This window comes from Calypte anna, chromosome 8, assembly GCF_003957555.1.
Source record: "Calypte anna isolate BGI_N300 chromosome 8, bCalAnn1_v1.p, whole genome shotgun sequence".
NCBI lineage: Eukaryota > Metazoa > Chordata > Aves > Apodiformes > Trochilidae > Calypte > Calypte anna.
In genome coordinates this window covers 21,602,689-21,627,508 of record NC_044254.1, presented here as the reverse complement: position 1 = coordinate 21,627,508, position 24,820 = coordinate 21,602,689, and the positions used below count along the sequence as shown (strand labels likewise).

The window sequence follows — 24,820 nt, the reverse complement described above, 5'->3', positions numbered from 1 at the left end:
ATGAGTCAAGCTATCTAGAAGTAATATAATATGCATGGGTGTAATTTCTCAGAGATGTCTGCAGAGACACTACTTGGACCTCTGCTATGTCCCCCTTGAAAACTCATCCCTGCTGTGATACAAACAGGAAAATCTCAGCAATGATTAATCTGGTGGTTTCCAGTCACTGCCTTTTAATATGTTGACCAGTATGATGTCACTGTTACCTTGTGTTTGCATTATTTGTTTTCTCTATAGACCTCTCGACTCATTTTTTATTATAAATTGTTCAACAAAACAATTAATAAACCAGCATAATAACACAATGTGTTTAAGTACTGCCAGTCCTACCCTCCTCTGTTTGTTTCTCCCATTGTGCTATGCCACCCTTTTCACAACTTTTCCACAGCTGTGCTATAAACTGAAACTTGACATTGGTTTGGCTAGAAACACTGGAGGCAGGGGGAAGTGGTGGGTTTCTTTTTACTGGATCAGTTCCCCCATCTGGTTGTTGAGTGCTCAGCCCCAGTATAGGGAAAGGGCAGGGCAGGATCAGGGCAGAAAGGTGGGATGCAGAACATGGCCATCCATAGTCCAGTACTGGCACCAAATACTTTCAAACTTCACACAGGGACATCCAGGCATTGCCTCTATACAAATAATAAATATCCATAATAAAAGCATAAATTGAAAAAAAAATAGTACTCAAACTCCCCTAAGAAGAAAGTCATTGTTTGTAAGTGACTGTAGAAATTTCAAACAAATATTAATAGTTTAAATGAGAATCAAGACTGCAGTTGGTTACTTCTGGAGAATACATCAAGCTAGACCCAGATTTTCTTTGTTACTTGTGAGAGTCCACAGCACACTACACAGTCAGTAGTTACCCAAACCAAAGTCCATTCTTCATAGAAAAAACAGTAGTTGTTAGTGGTTCAAGGAACCTCACAGTAACAGACTAGCAGAATGAGAAAGGCAAGTGAAAGGCAAATGAAAGACTAGGGCAAAGGAAGAACATTTAGTTATTCTTTCAAGAGGTGCTTTCAACTCAGTAATGAGGTAAAATAAGTAGGTTTTTGTCCCCTTTAATTTTGAAAAACCTAACACGGGGCTTAAAATAACATTTTTACAATTATAATTTTGTTGTTTGGATTTTGATAGCCTTTTAAACCTACTATTCATTAAAATATCTGTTTTTTATTTCCGAAATGACTCACTCCCTGGGCTATGCAAAATTAGTGGTGTTTTTGTCATTCCTGTGCCCTGCTGGTGAACTAGCTCAGCAATATTTGTGTATTCAAGTAAAGGAAGCAAAGCTTCTTTGTGCTGTGATGGAGGCCTTACAAAGACAAAAGAAAAGAAGAAATCCCAGTCCCACCAAAGTGAACAGAAACAAATCATACCTTAAATTCAGTAGTTAAGATTTGACCTCAGCTTTTTTTTCAAGAGTCAGGAGTGCCAGACTGAGTCCATCTGGAGTGTCTCCTTTGGCATTCAGCTTGACTTGTGACATGATACATTCAGCAGAGAGACTTGTGAATACAAACTCTTTGTTCTGAAGTCTAACATAACTAAAGTCACAAACGTAACTTATGGTGAAATAATGTGCCCTCATTGCATCTTTAAATGCAGTTCTGCAAAGGAGCTTCAGAAATGGCACTAAATGAGATAACAACCTGTGCTCCTAATTACATTTCTGGTTACAGTTAATGAGAAAAACACTTCCAACTTCTGAGCATGCAGGCTCACACTGTGATATGAGGAACAAACAGATTAATTTCATTAGCACATATTGCCATATCTCTAATAAAGCTGTAACAGGCCAAATGCTCTCATTTATCCTCCTGAAAGTCTGTCTCCCTCTGGTCATACTGTTGTTACACTTTCAGGATGCCAAGAAAGGAAATGGATCTGGCAGTTGTCAATGGTTGGAAGTGCAAACAATTTTTCCCTTAACCAAATCAGCTTTGCAGAGTTACAAGGAATATAAAAGCCTAAAAGCTTATGTCAGTCATTAAAGAGATCTAAATCACAAACAAGGAATCACTGTATTGAGCTAGGAGATGTCAATTGACATATTTACTGAGCTGATTGCCAGAAAGTGCAAGCTTAGCAAGTAGCTTTATTTTTTAAACATTTCTTTTCCCTAATTTCCTACTAATGGCTCTTAACAGAAGGAAGTTGCTCAGGTAGATGCCTCTTGAGACCCAGTATAGCAATGTTTGTGGCTTTGGAATAGATGCACACTTTTATTAGCATAGGCTGCTATCAATTAGATCATCAGATCATGGTAATAATAATTTAATGCTGTAGCAGCTGAATTACTGTCTGTGGCAATATCTTAACAAGCTTTTAGTCTTCCTTTTGACATCATGCATGCTTAAGCTCTAACTTTGAAAAAGCTGTATAGAAGTCACAGGGCACTGATGTTAAAGTTTAAATTAAATGGCAGTAGGAGTCCTAAAAGTACAAGAAAATCACTGAGTACTGGAAAATAAGTTCACTTTTAACAAATCAAGATAAATGACCCACTCAAGTATGGGAAAGGGTAAGTAACTTCCTTTATCTGATTTCTCAGTGTAAAACATATTTCAAAATAACTAGTCAGGGAATACTCGAAGAAAAAAAAAAGATTTGCTTCTCAGGTGATGAAGATGTATAGCTGAAATCTCTAAAAGCTCCTTAGTCTGAGCCTGCTTACATGTGTTGCTAACCAAAGCCAAGTCTGAGAAATCACAAACATATGACAATTTTCCTTCCTGCTGCTAGAAACTCTGCCTAATCTCCCAGCAAGTGGTCCCATTTGGCTCATACTCAAAGCCTGAAAGAGATCCCAGTTTCCTATAGCTTAATATAATTTGTATGTCAGTTCAATGAACAGAGGCATTACAAGAAACCTCCTGGCATGCTTACACCTTTACAGGCATGCAGATATTTCATGCAAACCAAGCAGTAAGGCACAGACCATGTACTATTTCTGTGCTTTTTACCAGGGTGCCTACCCTACCCACACATCACGGTGTTGAACATGAGGGCTCATATTATACAGTGGTCACTCTTTTGTATGAATACACAGATCCAAGTTCTGAGGAGTATGCACAAATCCTTTACATTACAGATCAGCAAAGAGCTCCATTAATTTCACCCAACACCAGAGCAAGTCACATGAGATGAAGGCATGGATAAGAAGCCATTAGATTTACTTCAGTTTCTCCTACAGTTGCTTTATGCCTTTTTAAACTTGCCTTAATTAAATTCATTCTTCCAACTTGACTTCATTAAATTCATTCTGGAACATAAAAATTGCTCAGTTTCCACTGATCTGGAAATGGATCTTTTTAGGACAGCAATGCTTCTGCCTTGAGGCATTTACTAGAGCTGGGATAGGAATCAGTGCTTATAGCTTTTAGAGGTTGTTTTATGATCATGCTCAGTGAGTTTGCTGGATGAGATTTGTACTGCACTTCCACTGTACCAGTATATGTTTTTTCAAGCAAAAAAAGTTTTTAAATAGTGGCACCAGAGTATTATCTGACAGTGTTCTGTTTTAAACACAAACCTAGCATACATTACTTCCCTTCTGCATCTAAATAGTTGCCAGGTAGTCAATGGTACTGCTCTTTAGAGTACTCAACAAGATTTGATCTATGAAAGTAAGCACAACTATTTGTAATCACCATGTCTACCTTCTGCAATTCTTTATGTTCAGATGCAGAATCCCATTTGCAGAGAGCAGATCTCACCATGAAATGCAGTCAGGGATCACTGTCAGTGGTACAAGCAGCAGTTCTTCATCGTGCTTGTGATACTGGTTGAAGGCTACATGTGAGGCAGGTAAAGCAACCAAAGCAAACAGCAGCAGGTGAGAAAAGGATCTTGTGACCTGAGAGTTGGGAGACATGGATTTTCTTCCAGGGGCTGCAGTAAAATAACAGTATGAACAAAGGAAATCCTCAGTTCTATAATCAAAATTATTCCAGTCGGGCTGAAATATGAAGCATTGCTTTTCATGTCTCTAATTCAGTGACGTCCAAATCTGTGATAAAAGGCTCATGAAACTGTAGAAATTAATCTAATAATTAGTAACAAAATTAATCATTAAAAAATCAGGGAGGGGAGTTAGTTGCCTTTAGTTTTTAAAAGAGCTCTTGTTTTCTTAATACTAACCTATGCTTGTACTTTCCACTTTATCATGTCGACGTCTGCAAGCAATAAAAGGGCATTATGTGCTGGTCACTGCATCTGCTTTTGAGATAAATCTATGTTAGCATTCCAAAAGGTCAAGGAACTTGTCCAGGGCAAACAAATTCTGGAGCACTGATGCCAGATGGTATATATATAAAGTAGAAAATAAGAAAAGCAATTTATTGTGTTCCTGGTTCCAGGGAGAAGTTTTCCTGAGGGAAAGCAAAAGAGGTGAGAATACAAAGAAATTATGAAGACTATTTTATTCTTCTGTAACATGTTTTCTTTATATCTGAAAAGTTGGGGTTATAGAGAAACTGCAGTCCCTATTCAGGCAAATTATTCCAAAAATATAACAGGGATATTGAACTAAAGAATGGGGGGTCAAATTAGTAACATATATAAATAGTTTTGCATTGATTTATGTAACAGGTTCTAAATTTATCTATATAGCTCAGTAATATGTAGGCTGTGTTTCATGAAAGTTTAGTTTCTCAGACAAAACATTTTTATCTTGCATATTTGACCAAATTCTCCAAGGGGCAGAAAACAATGAATTAGATTCTTAAGCATAAACTATCATAGCTTCAATAAAGGCTGTAATTTATCACTGTAGTTTATCAAGCTCAGGTGCTGACCACTCACTTGCAGCTGTATTAAATGTGTCATTTCCAAAGCATGCAAAACAACTCTGCAAGTTCTAGAACTAATCTATCTTTTCTTCAACTCTAGAGAAGCAAGGGAATGTCTCTTGGAAAGGTTCAAAGATAAATTCGGGTCAGTGTAGGAAGTTGAAAATAATGTTCTTAAATATTGAAAATTATAATGTTTTCATAAATTGCCTGAACCATTTATGGCTTTTATCACCTACCACAGAAACTCAAAAATACGTAGCAAAAGTATTCAGATATAAGCAAAGAGAATGGGAGGGTGTGTCTTAATATTTCTGTGTGAATCTTTGCAGAGTGTATTTTATTCGATTATATATGTAGATTTTGTTAAGCAGCCCTTCTTTTTAATGTAATGTCTTCACCCAGAAAAAAAGGATATAGACTTTTCTCCACACAAGAAAAAGAACTGAACAACAATGTTGAGGTTTGCTGTCACCCTCTTTGCTGTCATAATGTCATCTGCCTGCCAAAAATATGGATGTCTGGAGGGGGACACCCACAAACCAAAGCCAAGTCCTGAGCCAAATCTGCATGAATGCACTCTGTACTCTGAATGTAAGTGTGGATTAAGTTTTGCCAATACAGTCTAGAAGTACTGCTTTGTACACACTAATTGTTTTGGCACTTCCCTTAATTTCTCAAGAATATATAAGATGCACTGTTACTTGCATTTGAAAAGCTCCCTTCATTGACATTTTGCCGCATGCAAACAAAGAGTAAGATTCTGGTTAATAAAATTACTGCAAAACTCCAGTTTGCTTTATTTATTATCTTTTAAAAATCCTTGTGGTAATTCTGATGCAGTTTTCTTTTCTTATAGCCCCATCTGCTTTAAAAAGTTTACAGCAAAGATGTCTTTGGCTCATTGTGATTAAGTGTAAAGTGTCTTGTAGAAGACACCAACTGGGAAAGGTTAAAATCAAAGTCCTAGAGTGAGTCAAATATAGTATTTAGGACATTTCTTCAAGTCCCTTTTTATGTTTGGTAGCTTTCAAAGTTAGCATATATCCTTCAGGATGTAACAACTGGCAGAACATTGGTAAAATTCCTGGGGCTCTCTGGGCACACATTGACAAAGCCCTGTTCATGCCAGTCCATCTCACTTAGCATTTACCCTGCTATCCCCAGCCCCAGAAATGTTGGAGCTTATTGGTACTAAGAGACATCATCATGTTATGGACTAAAGCAGATTTATCATGCACTTTGAATCTCCCAAATATAGTATTAAAGCAAATCCTTACTGCAAGATCTCTGTTTCATTCCTAACAGCTTCCTGTTGCTATGCAAACTTCACAGAGCAATTGGCTCATTCCCCAGTAATTAAAGTAAACAACAGCTACTGGAACAGATGTGGGCAGCTCAGTAAATCGTAAGTCATCTTTGATGTTGTCCGTGTCCTGCTTCAACAGATCTGTGCTGTAGCATAGAAACATAGAATCATAGAATTGGCTGGGTTGGAAGGGACCTCAGAGATCATCAAGTCCAACCCTTGAACCACCGTGGCAATTACCAGACTATGGCACTGAGTGCCACATCCAGTCTCTTTTTAAACATCTCCAGGGACAGAGAATCCACCACTTCCCTGGGCAGCCCATTCCAATGTCTGATCACTCTCTCCGTAAAGAAATTCTTTCTAATATCCAACCTAAACTCCCCGTGGAGTTACTGATAGACCGTCCCTAGGTTGCCCTAGAGATGATGCCACACAACCTGGTTTCCCATCATTTTTTCTCCATACCTCACTAACATCTTAATCTCTGGCTCTTCTCCTCTGACAAAAGTCCATGAATCCCTAGGAATGTACTATTTGTGCAGAAGGATTTTTGCCATTTTTTCAAAAAAAGTTTATATTTTTTCAGGTTTGCTTTCAGTATAGAACCAGACTAAGCAATGCAAAGAAGTAATAAACCCAGTCGGTACAACCACACCACATGCTACAGACACTTCAGAGCAACCATCACAAACCAACCAGTGTGACACCTAGTCAGTACAGACCAGGCTTCTTCCTTTGTTTAGAAAGCAGATCAACTAGATGATCAAAGCTTGCAAACAAAACGCACACAAGGCCAGAAGTTAAACTTCTGAATATTTAGAACAAAAATGCTTGTAGTCCTGTGGGGTTTGTAACCATGAAGAATGTCTTCGTAATTATATTTTTAGTACCCTGTTAGATGTCAGAGCTGTGAAACATGGCAAGTTATAGAAATAAAAGAATGAAAGTACAAAACAATTAAGCAGAACCAGATGTGCAAAAGTAACAGCTATTGCATGCCACTCCCAGCAGAGCAGCAGCACTATGTGTTTTAAGTAATTTCAGCTGGGCTGTGGGAAAATCTAAAGATTAGTGAAACCATGAGGCTACGGCATAGAGGGAGTTTTGTACTATAGTTTTAAACTACTTTTTATTATTGCTTGAAATCGTTCCTGCCAGGAAAATTCAAGGCTTCAAAAGTTTATGGAAAGCTTACACAAATAGGGCTGAAATGTGCATGGAAACTTCTGTAGACTCTTCAGCTGGCTGTGGTGATTGCACAGTTGGAGTCTGCACATAATACCAAAGGAATGAGCTTGGTACCTAAACCTTAACAGGGTAAAAGGAGGCTTTTCAGTGTTTTTCTCCTGATCTGTACTATTGCATCCACATCAGAGTAGTCCTAGAAAGCTGAGGTGATAGCCTTGATGCTAAGAAACAGGCTTAAATTTGGCTTTTCTCACCCACCACAGCTGTGAAGATTTCACAAAGAAAATTGAGTGCTTTTACCGGTGTTCCCCACAAGCCTCTCGCTGGATCAATCCGAACGATGCTGCCGCTATTCAGTCTGTTCCCTTGTGCCAAAGCTTTTGTGATGACTGGTAGGTTTGTGCTTTTATTTAGCTGTAATATGCCTGTGTTACTCAGGTGGCAAAGAGCCACCTGAGTGGGTGGATGAAACACAAATCTCCCCATGAAGTGGCACTAAAGATTCGGTGGTGTTGCACTGCTTTCTGTCCTTTCTAAAAATATTAGCAGCAATGAGCAGGCATCATAGCATTTGATTTTGTTTCCCAAAAGATATTGTCAGGGAACCACATTATTTTTTGAGTGCAACACATGTAGTGGGGCAACCCAGCACCTCTCTGTCCTGTCTTGGCATAGGAGCTTTATACTCAGGTGGGGTAATGAGATTTTTTCAGTGGTCTGTATCCAGCACACTTCTCCCTTTCCCTCTTTCCCTCCCTCCATCTCCTCCTTGTTTTTAGATGTTGGATCTTAAATAATGTCATAATGTGACATGTATATATCATTCAGTACCACACTAATGTTGAGCCTTGTAACTACAGTAACTTGTCTGTGTGGTTAGATTGGTGTGAAGCATAGTACAAACAGCACAGGCTGTGTTCACACTGCAGGATTTTAACAGCATCCCTTGAAAGTAATGAACTGTGAATGTCTGAATCGCTTAGCCTGCTCTGAAAATCACAGAAACCTGTTTTTATACTTCTAAAAATGTTATAAAATAGTTTCTCTTGGAAGCACAGAAAATAAAGAACACATGGTAGCACATGGTCAGGTTTCCTTGCACTACTCTGTACAGTGTTTTCCCTAGTGGCACTCAGCTTGAATAATATTGACACATAATTCATTTGCACTCCCATCTTCTCTTCAAGGTCCAAGTCATGTGTGCAGTGCAGTATTTTGCTAGCATTTTTCTTTCAATACATCTCCATTGCTTTGTGCCAGAGAAGGAAACAAGAAGCACAGCTTGCATTGTAATGAAAGATAGTGAGAAGGACTGGTGTTCTTCCTATCTTCACTAGAATTTTCTCTAGTGATTAATTTTATTTGTGTTACTAAACTCCATGCAGTCTTCCTTCCTAAATTCTCAGTATCTTCTAAAATGAATCCAGATTATTGACCTCCTTCACGATGAAGACTGAGACCTTGAATTTGCCCCAGAACACAGAATCTCAAAGCTCAGAATCAAATATTTTTAAAAACTGGAAAGCATTCGGATATTAAAGCATTGGAGTTGTCAGTGAGCTTTAGAATAGATCTAACAGGTAAAGTGATAGAATACCAATGTTGAAACAAATGTATCCCAAAAAAAAGTAGCACACAAATTCATGACCAAACTGCTGTATCTAGTGAAAGTGTAAAGACAAAAGAAAATACACACTGTAACACACTTAGTATATATGAAATTTATAGTGGGTGTATATGGTGGGTCAACATTACAGAGCAAAAAACCCCCAGTGTCCCCTGGGTATTGCTGGAACCTCCAGGTACATAGCATCTTTAACTTCTTTTGTTGGAAAATATATGTGTATGTAGCTGAAAGCTGCTGTGCAGGAGAAAACTGACCCTTTTCCAGGGTAGAGTCTCCTGGCAGAGAGGAGGGTGTACTCTAAACAAATACCAAACAATGATCTATTGCCCCTCTTGGCGTCACAGATGCCTGGCCTGAATCAAAAATGTAACGATGACCCAGTACCATGCGTGCTCGTTTCTGTGCCTGCCTAATGCCAATGTCAAACCCACTCCCTCACCCTCCTTAAGGCCTGAGGCTAGAAAAGAGTCTGGACAGAATTCCTACTCTTTCTGGTGATTTAAATTAACGTTTTTCCATGTTCTATTCACTGGAGTCCCTTTAGCGTGCTGCAGCACTGCTAGGGATGTGACCTACTTTCTCTACATGCCGTGAGTGTGCCTGCTGCATATTGTATGTCTTTGTGGCCAGAAATGTGCAGAGGATTCTGAACGAGCAGTGACTTCATTTAAAATAAATTCATCTGACTAGCTTGGGGCCTTCCTTTTCTTCCTATTGTCTTAGGATTCCTTGCTCCCACTAGTCCTAAAACTATTGCTTTTGAAACAGTATGATGTACAAGCCATTTTCTGATCCACCTGTGAAAGGTCCCTGTGCCTTTTAAAAGAGAAACAGCTAATTCTAAAAAACGAGGGGGGGGGGAAAAAAGAAGCTTTAAAAAATTATATATCCCAGCCATTGTGCATGGGGAACTAGTATATTCAGGGAGTATCTTTTAAGTATTTATGTTTCTCACAGGTTTAAAGTAGTGCTTAAAAAAAACACTTCCAGGCAGCAGAAATCAGACTTTTTATAAGTCATAATTTTTCAAACACTTAGCTTTATCTTTACTTCCATTGGGCTAAAAAAAACTCATAAAAATAAGAGTCATGCCTTGATACCTGCTTATATAACAACAGTTAGGCAATAATTATAATTAGGAAATACTTAAACTGACAACTCCATAGATAATAGGGAACAAAAATATAAATATTCCCACAAACATATTTAATACAGATTCCTGAGAAAAGCAGATGCACAGCATGAGTGCCCCAACTCAGTAGAACTCTGAAATACATACTCATAATCTGAAAAGTATAACTCAAGGTGCCACTAATTTCAAAAGAAACAGTCCTGCCCTCTCCTCAGCCTCAAGGGCTGCTCATTGCCCACCTCTGATGAACATGAGAATACGTCTTCTGCCCCACAGCTGTATAATTCAGGCCCCAGTTACCCTCCAGCTCTCACTCTTCTTTCTCCCTCTAAAAAGCCCAGAAACCCTGTGTGAATGTTGTGCAACTCAGCATTTTCTTACGTTTCTTGCTTATCCATGTCTTGCAATATCTAGTTCTTATAGTTCTGTGGCCACTTGACAACCTCATATTTCATAATGAAATGTATGTCTGCAGCCCTTCTGATATCAAAGTAGCTTTGGAAACATGACCCTGAAGATTTAAAACTACAAACACGATCTATATCCAAAGTCATTAGTTATGAATGCCATGCTGAACTACTCTAATTGCTTGAAAGCTGTGGCTCACAGTTTTGGCACCCTCCGTTACCAGTGTGAGTAGTCTGCCTGAAGCTATTGAGACTAAATTTAAGTAGATGTTAACTTATTTGCAGAAAGTGATACTTAAGAATGCTAAGAGCCAAGAAGTAGAACATAAAAAAGAAGTGGAAGGAAGGAAATTATATAGGATAATGGCAAGTCATGAGATCTTTCTCCACATGGACCTGCCAGTTGCATACTGTACTTGTTCCAGATCATTTATAGGCTTCTTCTTACATCACTGTTTACAAGTTAAAAATAACTTAAATTAAAAGTTTGAACTCTATGCCCTATAAGACTGTTTTCTTTCCTTCTTCACTTCAAGCTTAACTTCTTTGGAAAAGTTGTTCTGAGGCTGACAGCCTAGTATTTTATATGGTTTTGTGGATTTTCCTTATTTAAGTGAACAACCCTCACAGAAATTCCTTGCCCAAGAAATATCATTCGTCCTTTCCCATATTAATTCATAAATCCAAACTTTCCCCACATGTCCCTCAAGTCACCCTCAAGTGACAGTTCACTCCTAGCACTCATTTGCTCTGTCACAGTATTGAACATCAGCATCCATGAAATTCCCTCCCACAATTTCCTCTGCTCAGTCACATCAATAAACATAACCAAGCAGGAAGCACTGCATGAATCTGTGTTGCTACTCAGATCATCAGCCCTTCAGCTAAGCCTGTGAGTGTAAAACATAGTGGGTAAACTGTTTAGTTTTCATTGGGATTCAGGTCTTCCTGGACAGCTCAGAGTTTATGCATATGTCAAGCTAAGATAATGTGCACATTTCTTGTAAAACTGCTGCTAAGCTGCACTGTGCAATTATGCAATGTTACTAGCATAGCCCATGGAGATTATGTGAGCTGAATATGAGTCCACAGAAAAGAAACCATGAGACAAATAACTCTATCTTCCACACTGATCTCCCTGAAGGTATGAAGCCTGCAAAGATGATTCCATATGTGTTCATAACTGGCTGACAGACTGGGAATGGGATGAAAGTGGAGAAAACCACTGTAAGAATAAATGTACTCCATACAGTGAGGTAAGACAACCTGACTGTCTGGAACAGAAAAAATGGCATTAAGAGAGCTTTTTTTATTTTTTCTTTTAATATATGGTTGTAAAATACACTCTGGGCACAGATTGGCTGGAGAGCAGACAGGTAGAAAGGGACCTGGGAGTCTGGATTGACAGGAAGCTGAACATGAGCCAGCAGTGTGCCCAGGTGGCCAAGAAGGCCAATGGCATCCTGGCCTGTGTCAGGAACAGCGTGGGCAACAGGTCCAGGGAACGGATTCTGCCCCTGTACTCAGCCCTGGTGAGGCCACACCTCGAGTCCTGTGTCCAGTTCTGGGGCCCTCAATTCAGGAAGGAGATGGAGGTGCTGGAGCAGGTCCAGAGAAGAGCAAGGAGGCTGTGAAGGGACTGGAGCACAAGCCCTGGAAGGGCTGAGGGAGCTGGGGGTGTTCAGCCTGGAGAAGAGGAGGCTCAGGGGAGACCTCATCGCTCTCTCCAACTCCCTGAAAGGAGATTGGAGACAGGTGGGGGGTGGTCTCTTCTCCCAAGTAGCTATCAGTAGGACAGGAGGGCATGGACTTAAGCTCTGCCAGGGGAGGTTTAGGTTGGATATTAGGAAGAAATTCTTTACAGAGAGGGTGATCAGGCATTGGAATGGGCTGCCCAGGGAGCTGGTGGATTCTCTATCCCTGGATGTTTTCAAGAAGAGACTGGATGTGGCACTCAGTGCCATGGTCTGGTAACCACAGTGCTAGTGGATCAAGGGTTGGACTTGATGATCTCAGATCCTTTCCAGCCCATCTGATTCTGTGATTCTGTGAAAATGCATCAAGTGAACTGGTTTTGCTTCAGCAGTTTCTAAGCCATGCCCACATCGGACTTTTAAAGTATATGCATTTTAAAATATTTCTATTTATGTACATCACTTAATCTAAGGATTTTTATATGTAATATAAAGTGGTTCGTAACACTTGTGAGACAAAAGTTCAAGTAGCATTGATATTTTAACCATAGTGGGGTTTAGAAAGTGAAGGATAAGTGAGCTTTGTTCATGCCAGAGAGACACTGAGATGCATTTTACAAGGTAACTTACACAATGTGGGGCTTTACCTCTGTTTTTTAAAATTGGGATGCAAGTCCCAAAGTCACAAAGGAATTTTTAAGGTTTTCTTGCCTATCTTTGCTCTTTCCTCTATTTTACCTTGTTATCCAGGGTGACTTTACAGCAGTCTTCCACTACCTGATGAGGCAAAAGGAAAGATAGAAAAGGAATTTTTACAAGGGCATGTAGTGATAGGACAAGGGGGGATGGTTTTAAAGTGAAAGAGGGAAGATTTAGATTAGACATAAGGAAGAAATTGTTTATTGTGAGGGTAGTGAGACACAGTGACAGGTTGCACAGAGGAGTTGTGGGTGCCCTCTCCCTGGAAGTTGAAGACTAAGTTGGATGGGGCTTTGGGTAACCTGATCTAGTGGGAGGTGTCCCTGCCCATAGCAGGGAACCAGGTGATCTTTAAGGTCCTTTCCAACACAAATAATGATTCTATAGTCAAGTCCTTCTCTACCCTCCAAATCCATATATCCTGACATTTTTCTAATTGTATTAATTTTGTTTTCCACAGACCTTTTCTATCTTTGATGTGTCAGTCAGTGGCTAGGCAGAGTTATTTTGTTCTATATAACTCTCATGGTTGAAGAGCAGCACTGACAAGCTTTCTGAGAGCTCATCCCATCTTTCTGAGAAGGTTAAATAGTTGACATAATTAATTTTATGAACAAATGTGTATAAAATGAGAACTGACAAGACTTTATAGGAGCAAGGTTGCCTGGAACCCAATCTACTTTCAAGAGTCAGGTAGGGTTTCTTCTGGTGACTCAATTAAGTTTAGCATCAAGGCAATATAATGCAGCTCAAAACTGCTGCATTTATCTGAATATTTTTAACAGTTTAACTTAACTGAGTCCATGAAAACTGTCCAAATTACAAAAGAAAATAAAATGAAAGGGTAGTGCATAGGGACTGGTAGTAAGGCTTGCAGAGATCCCAGATTCATTGTTTTGAATTAAATTCAAGTGCATGTGCTTCCAGAAGTCAGTTCAGCAACTGATATAAGTTGAAGTCACAGTCCAGTTAGTGCAGGATTGGTGTCTGCCTTGCAAGGGTGACACTGATCAGCAGGCTCAGGAAGGTGGCCAAAAAATAAACGGGCTGCAGAAACTTACAGCTTAGTTTTCCAGATGTGCTTAAATCATCAGTAGTTCCAGATGAATTGAAAAATGAAATTATAATGTCTGTAAGCAATCTCCAGTCCCTGTTCAAGCTGTCCCTGGTCCAGAGATAGCAGTTTTTAACCTTGAATTCCCCTGTATTTATTTCTTAAAGAAAATATACCCTCTGTAGGGAAAAACATGCAGCTAATCCAGAGCTCTTATCACTCAACGCAGGCACTGCTATTCCTAAACTAAAAGGAACCACACCCTAAACTGCCCATGTTTTTGACCAAAAATAGGCTTGCATGGTAAGTAAGAATAAAGATGAAGTTTCTTCAGAGAAACTGAAAAAACACAATTCCCCTATGAAAATTACACAATATACAAACACTGGACTCGCTTGGTTTGGACTCAGCTCATGGAAAAGAAAGTTCCTGTTACCCAGAAGCACCAAGGGTTCTCCAATGTCAGCACACTGTGGCCAGAGGCTTCCTTTCTTTTGATGCCCGCAGCTCATCAGGAGAAGCAATCAGCAGCTCCACATTTGACATATGCAAGTGGCTGTGAGGACTATTTGGAACAAATGCAGAATATTAAGAGTGCACAATGGATCACGGCCAGTTTTAGCCTGGCTAAAATGAGGCACATTTTGTCATTGTTCTCCCAGCTGAGTGCTCCCCAAGCAATGTTAATGCACAGACTAGAACATTTTCCAAGAAACTGAAGAATCAGAATCCTTTCCAGTAATTTACAGACATGTTTAGCAAATGGGCTGTGTGCACTCTTTGTTTGCTGCAGCATTCCAGCTGATCTTTAAGCAGAGTTAGGAGGAAGGTTAAATTAAAACCACTAGTTTATTAAGCAGAATACCATGAAAACATGGTACAGAACCTGTGGGACACAAGAATAAAATGTAGCCAGATCTGCTGCCTACAGACCTAAGAAAACTCACATGACAGCTTTCAGTAATTTCTGAAATGATTGGCTAAAAGCAGGTAGAAATCCAGAAACTGTACAGGAGCTGTAAGAAAATGTCCAATACTGCTTAGAAACACAAGAATAGTGGGAAAGAAACATCTGAAATCTGATTACCTTGAGAATACAAGAGCACTAGATACAGCAGCTCTTCACTGCTTCCAGTGTAGCTGCCAACCTCCACACTTCTCCTTCAGCACCTGCAGCACCCATGGAGAAGCCCTTGCAGGAGATGGTGTAAACTGAAAAGCTATTTTACAGAGTACAGAGATGGTGTGTAACTCTTTGGGGCTATTTGCAATGGAATTTGTATTATTCTCAATGGATAGATTTCTAAGGCAAAAGAAATGATTATTATTTCTTATCTGGTTTTCTGCACAGGTCAGCATAGTTTTGCATTTGGGGAGACAGGGAGACATCTCATAAGAATAATTTGTTATGGAAAACAGATGAAGCAGAAGCTGCAGGACTACAGATGCTCAGTCCTACATCCTTATAATAGAATTAAATCTGTATTTTTTTTTTTCTTTTTTTGCACACAGAGCAGTTTACAAATAGAAATCTCCTAATCACAGAGGGCCTTCTCTAAGATTCAGTTTCACATTTTTATATGAGCTGACAATGACAGTAAAGCAGCACATCATCCAGAATAATTTCCACCAGCACCAAGAGAACCACCATAGGATTAAGAATAAGCATTGTGTGCAAGGACTGCTTGTACTGTTGCAGATGAAATACAGCTTCCTTCAGAGAGACAATGGTGACATGGTTAAGGTGAACCAGTCAGCAACAGAGCTCACCAGTCCTGCTGCCTGGTCCAATGTTTCAGTCATTAATACTCCCAATGCTTAATTTCCAAGGCTTCTACTCCTCCCACCCTCAACTTCATTCTTAGCTTTGTTTCTGGGAGTACCTAAAGCTTCCTTTACAGAAACACAGAAGATTAAACTTCACCCACAAACACATCTGACAACTGCAGGCAAGACAGAGTATTTCCTGCCCACTTTGGAGCTGGATGTGATATCTCCTGAGCCAATAGTTTTTGAGGCAAACTCAAACTGGGCAGACAGAAGGTTGTCACAGTGTGAGCTTGGCAAACAAAAAACATCTTGGTTATGTGGCTGCACAGATCTTATGACACAGGCCTTACAAAATTATGTAGTAGCAAGGACAGGGCAGATTCACTTGAAGAGGGTACAAGAAGCTGCAGTTTACAATTTCTTGAATCTTTCATTGCACAGCTAGACACAGCACTTCTGATGATTGAAGAAAACTTCTTTTCTTCAAGCAGTTTCTCAGCTATGTCCCTTCTCTTTGTCTGTGAGGTCCTGCCCAGTCATTGTACTGCAGCAAGCACAGTGAGATCCCACAGAGCTGTGACTCTGCTGGGCTGCCTCTAGACTGTAGGTACAAAGATTCCCACATTCAAAACACAGTCTGGCACCTTCAGCACTGCTCAGATCCCAAGATATGTCAGAGTGTCCTGACATGTTACGAGCTGTACAGCCTCTCACACACAGTTTGGGTCTGCCAGACCCAGAAAGCTGGCTGGGCTGTCAGCCCCTGGGTGCAAACAAAAGGTTGGCTGTTGATCACTTTGCACTTTGTGTAATGACTTGCTCTCACAATAGGCAAATCTCTTTTGCCAGTGGTAGGACTGAATAACATTTCAAGATATTTTAGAAGTGATGAAACGCGGCACAGAGAAAGAGTGGATAACTGCAGACTCCTTTTTTATAATCTCGTCCCGATTTTAAAAGTTTATAAACATTTATCAGTTCAATACAAATTGATTTTAACTCGGTTCTTCTTAAATGTAACTGATGCATTTCTGGTTCTGAAACACAGATGTATGCAAACGGGACTGACCTGTGCCAGAGTATGTGGGGTGAGTCATTTAAGATGAGTGAATCCTCCTGCCTCTGCTTGCAAATGAACGAGAAGGACACGATTGCAATGAAGTATCTGCTCTCGGAGAGTTCAGAGGAAAGCTCCAGCATCAGCAGCAGTGAGGAACGTGCCTGCCAAAGGAAACTCCGGAAGTTTGAGAAACTAAAGGGAGAGGAAGGGGAACAGACAAGATAAAAGCCAGCGAATGTATATCAGGACAAGAGAAATGGTGGTGGAGGCTGGACTGAGGGAATCAAGCCAGCCTGCCTTCCTTTCTAGAACACAATAAATCAATGGCTGGTTATATTAACCTTTCTCTGATGTTTTTGCATCTGCATCACAAAGCTCCCAGACAGGTTAGCACAGGTGTAATCTTGTGACTTGAACTGAGCAGCTAAAAGCCTAAAGGTAACATCCAGGGGTTGACTTTCAAAGAGAATAGCACAGGCAGCTCCTGCTGATTTAAGGTGGAACAGTGAGAACTAGAGACCTCTGAAAGGCCATGTCAGTCATGGACCCAATCTTCAACCCAAATCCTTCATTAGCAGAGGCACATAGCATTCCTGTAATGAGTTCCTCTGTGCCAGGTGCTTCTCAGATAGAGAAAAAATGCTGCAGGCAGAAATAAGTCAGTGAGTTTGGCTACTGACCACTGAAAATGTATTTATGTTGTATCTCAACAACATACTTGAAAACCAGGGAATTCTGGTGTACCAGATAAATCCCTGGATCCATGTGTTCCAGTATACAGAATGCACAGTCTGATGCATTGGGCTTTTACCTTAAACAACAGCAATACAAACAACTCCTACAATACTAATCTGAAGCATAACTTTGTGTGCAATTAATCCCACTGAACGATTACAAAAAGAATGATCTCTGACAAGAGAAGTGTCAGGGAAGACACTTGGGTTTCTCCAATCAGTAATTCTGCTTTCTAGCAGCACTGTTACAGTCAAGGGAAAACCAAAATCCCCCTCCCTGGAGGGGCCTGTGAGGTAAGGATGAATGAAATGCTGTTTTCACCTATATATGCATACATTAACAGGGCTGTAGAATGGATAGGTCTGTGCCATTCTGTACAGGCTTTCAGAGTGGTATTACCAAGGAAACAATGAGAAGAATTTATTTTGGGGGGTCAGATTATCAAACTGTGAAAATCAGCATAATCTCAGTGCTTACTACGGAGCTAGGAACCTTACTGCAGTTAAAGATCTGGCCCACAGTTAAAACAATGACTTGGCACATCCTGTTAAATTAGGAGAATCTTAAAAATCCAGCACACCTTCTTCACTGGGCTCTTTATTTATTTGAATGGTTTCACACAGCTGCAATTGTAATGCTAGACTCATTAGGTCATGCTCTGCTTCCAACCAGCTTCTCAGTGTATTTAACAATTGACTAATTCCTACCAGCACTGAATTGTTTTTAGAACAATATTTTGCCACATCTGTATTTCATGCTAACTCAATTTGTCTGTTCTACTGTTTGAAAAGAAAGAACAAGAATTTTGTCTTCTGTAGAGTTCTAACAGTCCCTTTCTCCCTATTTCACTAATTTTGTTCTGTCCTGTCCTTTATTCCACCTGGATCAAAGCAGAAATTTTCTTGCTTTTTATTTTGTTGAGCTCGGAATTCAAGAATTAATTATTGCCCTCTCACTGCCATAACACCAACTTCATCTGTATCACCGTGGCTAAAGATTTCCTTCATTATTCTTTGCTAAGTCTAGCACAGTTATTTCTGCCCATGCCTCAGCTCTTTTTCTCCCTATTCTACTTTATCCTCTTTACTCTGGCTAAATTACTCTTGAAACCACACTCAACAAACAATTCTTCCATGCTTAGTTTCAGTACAACCCATGAAACAGGTTATTGCATGTTCTTGAACAGCACTGGATTCTACAGCAGCTAAGGGACCAAAACTACTAACTCCTACTCATAACTTTCACACTGACTCATGACCTACCCTCAGCAAAGCATTTAACTCTTTGGTGACCCCAAAAGTTTTGCAGAGCTACCATATTTCCATTAGGTCATCTCTCTTCTAAGCCAAAAAAAAAACCCCAAACAAAAAACAACTTCTCAGTTGTTCCTAGCATAGAAATAGTCTTCTTGATCATTCTTTCATTGATCCAGAAATGTTTCACTCAAATACAAGTTAGCATACAGAAACACTTTCAGTCTTATTTAAAACTCCAAATAGAGACTTGTCCAATGCACCTGATAATTTGTTTCCTCAGTGTTAGAGATTCTCTCTAATTTAACACTTCTTGTTTCAGCTTTCAGCCATAGGTTTTTGTTAAGGCCTGGTGTATTAAAGAGCTCTTCAATAGTCAGCATTGCTCTTCTGCTCAGCAGCATCCACACTGCATCAAATTGCTTCTTAGAAATTGGCTCTATCTTAGCTCCATTTAGTTTACATATGTTATTGTAAGACATTCCCTCTCCCCTTAAATCATACTTATGGTTCTCCTCTGTACCTTCTCCAGTCATGAAAATCCTTCCTAAATCGTATAAATCAGAGCCATACTTCATGTCAGTCTTCAGGGTGACTGAAGGGTGACATAAAGCACCATGTCCCTGCTTCTCTATGCACTTCTCCCCAGTGGCACTGCCCATGTCTACAAGAGCATCATTCTGATTATTTGCATGCCTCCAGTGCCCACGTGTCACAATTCTGTGCTTTTTTCTTGCCATTACTCTTTTCCACTGTACAGCTCCCTCATCCGAGAAGTGTGAACTGTGATCTTAGCTCTTTTGCTCGTTGCTTTGCACTTGATTGTTTTACAAAATCTTCATGTAAATAGCCCAGCTATCTGGAGCCATTGCTTGCTCTGTTTAGCTGCTTTATACTCACAGTAATTTACCTCCCAGACAGTCTCTGTGTCACTCAGAAATGTTCTCAGTGGTGATTTTACATTTACAAAAAGAGTAGGACAACTCAGATGAAGGAAAATTTTAAATAACACAAGTCACTAAAAACCAGACTACAACAATACAGCTTGGAGGTGAACCAGGGAAAAGAAAGATCCAAGTTACTGATAATTGCAGACATCTCCAGGTAATGCTGACTGGACTTGGTGAGTGCCCACAACTCATCACAGCTCAAAAGCACATCCCCTGACTCTGGACCCATCTTGGCCAAGACAGCTGAAATACCCCTGAGTTTATTGACACTGGGATCTCACCTGGGATCTTTATCAAAATGTCACAGCAGCAGATCAAATGCTTTGTGAAGTATGTTGTGTAATATGTTCCAACAATAAACTCTAGGAAACAGACTTCCAACCTTTATCAGTAAGTTAAATTGGATTTATCAACAAGACAATGTTGATAAAATAAAAATTATTGCCAATTATTGATTTATTTACTACCTGGCTAAGTTTCAGCTTTTGTACTGTGCTACTAGGGACTGGTGTCACCTTAACCATAACACAGTCTGCTGGGTCATCCTGCTTACTCTGTTTATTTAGTTTTCTTTCCTTAAACATTGGCACGATGCTCCAAGCCTTCTGAAGTTTCACTGAAATACCAGGAGTTATTAAAAATTACATCTCTCTTGACAGTTCTGTTATAGCTCTTCAGTACAGGTTATCTGAGCCTTCTGCTTTAAAATTAACATTCCTTATAATGGTGAACCTCATCTTTAATTACTTGCAGCCTGAAAAGAATTTCATCATCTTTCTGCAATACAAATACCTTACCCTGCATATATTTCAATACTAAGCATAATTAACAAAACTTGCCCACTGTACCTTGGGCACTGCAAAGCTTTCTTCATCATGTTACTCAGTGGTTTTCACCTTCAGTTTTGTTGTGTCAGCCACAAGTTCTTGTAGTACCTTTAGAGTCCTCACTCTATTTCTGTAGTTCACAATTCTCCACGGATATTGATTGCATTATAGCTTCCTTTTAAAAAAATAAAAAGCAGCAGTAATGATGACATTTTCAACTTCTGTTGCATTTTTCATGTGCAGGTTTCACTCAGAGCATTTTATAAATATTCATTATCCTCAAAATATTACCTGAGAGGAAAATAAGTAATGAGAAGCAAACTGAGTCAGTGGGAGAGAGTCAGTAAGAGACTTATCTGATCATTACAAGAATTGCAGAACTAGGACTAGTACAGACAAGTTCTGTTTCAGAATCTTATTTCACACTGCAAATGGAGTTGTGCTTTGTAAGGTAATCCTTCAGCAAAAGTTATTACGCAAAAATTATAAAAGAAATTTCATGAAATAAAAGATTGCAAAAACCTGAGCATCCAAAAAAACAAGTTACTAGACAATGCATTTTCATGCACCTTGAAGGATAACGAAGTCATAATAATAATAATTGTTAGATTATTTAAGAAAAATTATGTCAAAACAGGATAATTTTCCATGATGAGAGGCAAACAGCCTGCAGAAAAAGGGAAAGCTGTGGGTGACATGTGGCTTTTTAATGGGTTTGAAAACACACGATGTGACATTCTGATAAGCAAATGGAAAAAAAAATGGAAAAAACAAAACCACCATAACAGAGGTGCACAACCAGTTAAAAATATATTAAAATAATATTATGAGTATGCTGTCATTAAACTCAGACAGTTCTTCTGTTAAGAATCCCAAAGAGTCTGTTCTGATTCTAGTCAACACTTCTGTTTACTCAGACAATGAAGCAGAGATTTTGCAAGCACTTTGAAGGACAAAATTAGAATTAAAACTTTCTAACCAAAGAAATAATCCAAGATCCCAAATGTGATATTCTGAAAAGGGAGGTGAAAACTGCTTGCACTGAGGAAAGGTAAATAAAGGAAGAAAATAATCATAGTAAAAACTTGGCAAGGGAACAGCAGAACAGCCAAGGAGCTGGAATGAGTGCTATCAGCCTGTGACATTTACAATTGAAATGTTACTCTGGGGAAGTTTTAATCTTTTAAGGCTTCAGTGTATGTGGAGCCCTGGATGTCCTGACTCAGAAGGAAGGCAGATGCAGGGCCTACAGAAGCCCTATGAAGAGTTACTCATGGAGCTCATGACGTATCCCACATTCCAGAGAAGTGCTGCTTCTGGAATGACCCCACTGCACACAGAGGCTGTGGAATGTGGTGGGTATCAGGCAGAATTTAACTCTTCTCAGTAAAATCAGCTCACAGGCTCTGTCACCACAAGTGCAATACCTTCTAAGAGGGCAACCATGTTCCTGGTATATATCTAATGAGTATATAAAATAAAGGGAATAAAATTAGCTGATTTTATGCATATTTTCTGGTTGGTTTCCTTCCTTTTTTCTGTTCAGACTGTTTGCATGCTCTAGACAGCTCATGGGTCTGTTGTGTGTTTGCTCTACTCTATTATCCAAGGGAAAACAGCAATTTAGAAGAGTTAAGTAAAGAGTCCAAAAAGCATTAGGATTTGGATTACAATTTGAAACACAGCCAAACTTTGCTAATGGTAAGACTAAAAGACCCATGTGCCCAAGGGCTGATAATTCTCAAGCACAGCTAATTTTTCCTTTTGGCAAAAAAGACTGCACTGGTGATTAAGTCACCTTAGTGAGCAGGTCTAAGTCAGTGTGAAGCTTCAGGACAATTTTAGACAACAGTGAAGGAAGAGCCAATCTATAAAATCAGTCATCTGCTCCAGATAAGTATGAAGACATAGCAAGGATCAGACTCCAACAATCTGGCAGCGTTCAACATCTCCAATAAAAAGTTGAAGTGATTCTCTACTACTGAGACTTAACCTCTCAGAGAAATGAGGAGGGAAACTGCTGCACAGTGTTGTTTCCCTTGAGCTACTAAGAGCATCCCATCCTGCCTCTGTTTGGATCACCAACTCCTACCCGAGTCTCAGTATTCTCTTGGCCTCCTTCCTTGAAAACTCAGCGAGCTCTCTGTGGAGTTTGCCTTGGTTCCCCTTTCAGGCAGCTGTGATTAATTCAATGTTAAAGCTCTTGAGTTAATTCTCTCATTAGATCACTTTCCTTCTTCATGGAATGATTACTCCCACAGGAGAAATGAGAAAGACTAAAACAATAGTGTGTTAGTATCTGACATACTGCATCCAGGATGTTTACTTCAAGCCAAATTGCCTGGAATTGCTCCAGATCTATGGCTTAAACACAAGAACCTTCTAACTGGTGTGGAACTGCAGCCATGCATGTTGCACAACATTCCCAGTTTCACTGGAATTTCTCCTAACTTCCTGCTAGGTAAGTGTACCCAGAATACAAACCTCTCCACATAACTAAGTCAGATGACACAATCCTTTCATTGCTAGGGCATACTTTAAGACTGAAAACATTTTTTTTTCCTTTGTTTCTTACTTTTTATCATACACCAATCACCTTTCTACCCAACACTATTGTGAAGGTGAAGCCTGGAGCACATGGCAGTGAAATATTGCCCATGCTGCTGAAATGCCAAGCCATTATCTGTGCATTACTCACTGGCAATGTCACATTCCCTTAGAGGCTCTTGCAGCTCAGACACACTCCCCACTTTTCCTGCCTGCCAAATGGCTCCCTGGAGTATGGTTGGTCATTGGAAGGCACCACTCCAGTCAGCTGGACTCTAGCACAGCCTGCTCCTCAGTACCTTTGGTGCCACATGGATACTCAGAAGAGTTTCTCAATACCCATTACAAGAATGTGGATACATACATATATATATACATACAAGACTGTGTCTGGCTAGACAAGCCAGACAAGTCTGATATCAGGCAGCTTCCTTAATGTCATCCTTACCTGAAATCATTCTTACAGTGAAAGTGATAAAAATACTTAATTACAAATTCCAAAATAGACAAAAAAGCTCACAAAGGCTTCTAAAGATGAAAGAAGAAAGAAGAGGAGAGAAGAGGTGAGGAGAGGAGTAGGAGAGGAGAGAAAGGAGAGAAAGGAGAGAAAGGAGAAAAAGGAGAGGAGAAACCATTCAGCATGGCAGCTCCGTGAGTTTTAGTTTCCCCAGCCATTAACAAGTAAGCTGACAAATGCACAGATCCATCACCATCTTGCCAGTAGCCCTCTATTCATGTGCTGCCTGTGCAGAAGAATGAGCTTTGGAAACTCCTCTTGCTTTCCATCAGAGCGCCAGTTCCAGACCCCTACCCCACATACACACACATAATCACCAAGATTTATTAACACTAACAGGAATTAAGGTAATAGCTCTTGGGCTTGGCCCAAGCCCTCCAAGAGAAAGTATTCTCATGCCTGGCTTAAGTCTGGAAAATGTTTTCTCACTGTGAAGCACAATGCCTTTACCAGCTGAGACAGGAAACATCAGACCTGAACGGAAGCTTCTTCATCCACTGTAGCTTATGTAAAATATGAAAACAGAAGCTGACAACAGGTTTATGTGAGTATCTAATTAGAATATAGTCCTCATTAGACTGACTGAGTAGACAACATGATAACCAGTCCCACTGGGGTGCTAAAGGCTTAACCACCACTGTCTTTGAGGAATACCTTGAAAGTACCTAGGGAGCCTCCTCTCTCCTCCATGGTGCATGAGCAGGAACTCCAGCAGTTTCTCTCATCTTACTCCAACTAGAGACTGCAAATTCATCACATAACACAATCACTCCACTAAACTGTGCATCAACAGATTACATTGCCTCGGGCATGCAGTGGCATCCAGAGCAAACGGGACACCAGGGCCTGAACAGAGAGAAGGTGTGTTAGAAGTGTAAGAGATATAGCTTTGTACACTAGAGACATTTTTTTATCCTTATAAACTCTTGGTGGGTCTCTACTTCTGCAATTTTGGCTTCCCTAGGAGAAATTTGAGATCAAGTCCCTATGAAGCTTAGGGAACTGGAGCAAAACCAGTTGTCACCTATAAAGGTTTTGTCACCTTTCCCTTTTGGTGAGGCTGTCCAGCACTTCTCATCTGATAGGTGAAGTGCATTAAAATACAAGCAGTCAATACAACAGGTAATTAGTAATTAAAATAGCAACTGACCATACCACTGAAAGATTCTAGACAGAGGACAAAGAGCAGAGATGCACAACAGTTTAGAATGGGAATCTTTAGAAGATTTCAAACTCATTGAAACTGGGGGAG

The 24,820-nt window shown here is 39.8% G+C and overlaps 2 protein-coding genes across 2 annotated transcripts in view; one reads left to right on the top strand and one right to left on the bottom strand.

The window, feature by feature from the left end:
• The window catches only part of MAST2 (microtubule associated serine/threonine kinase 2), a 202,771-nt gene extending 186,009 nt beyond the window's left edge, over positions 1–16,762 (bottom strand). The window contains exon 1 of the mRNA XM_030454793.1: positions 16,749–16,762. The gene's annotated coding sequence lies outside the window, so the exon portion shown is untranslated. The remainder of the gene's footprint in view (positions 1–16,748) is intronic.
• LOC103525795 (riboflavin-binding protein) lies at positions 4,318–17,079 on the top strand. The gene is made up of 6 exons (XM_030454797.1): positions 4,318–4,395; positions 5,202–5,390; positions 6,105–6,204; positions 7,560–7,688; positions 11,607–11,718; positions 16,728–17,079. The coding sequence occupies exons 2-6, from the start codon at positions 5,252–5,254 to the stop codon at positions 16,962–16,964; spliced, it is 717 nt and encodes a 238-aa protein (XP_030310657.1). The 5' UTR covers positions 4,318–4,395; positions 5,202–5,251; the 3' UTR covers positions 16,965–17,079.
• The last annotated feature ends 7,741 nt before the right edge of the window (positions 17,080–24,820 follow it).

Bases quoted from the DNA above. Each gene is read 5' to 3' on its own strand.
- LOC103525795 (XM_030454797.1), top strand. From the start codon at position 5,252: ATGTTGAGGTTTGCTGTCACCCTCTTTGCTGTCATAATGTCATCTGCC. The intron at 5,391-6,104 runs GTAAGTGTGGAT...CATTCCTAACAG, and splicing joins ATGCACTCTGTACTCTGAAT to CTTCCTGTTGCTATGCAAAC. The intron at 11,719-16,727 runs GTAAGACAACCT...TCTGAAACACAG, and splicing joins AATGTACTCCATACAGTGAG to ATGTATGCAAACGGGACTGA.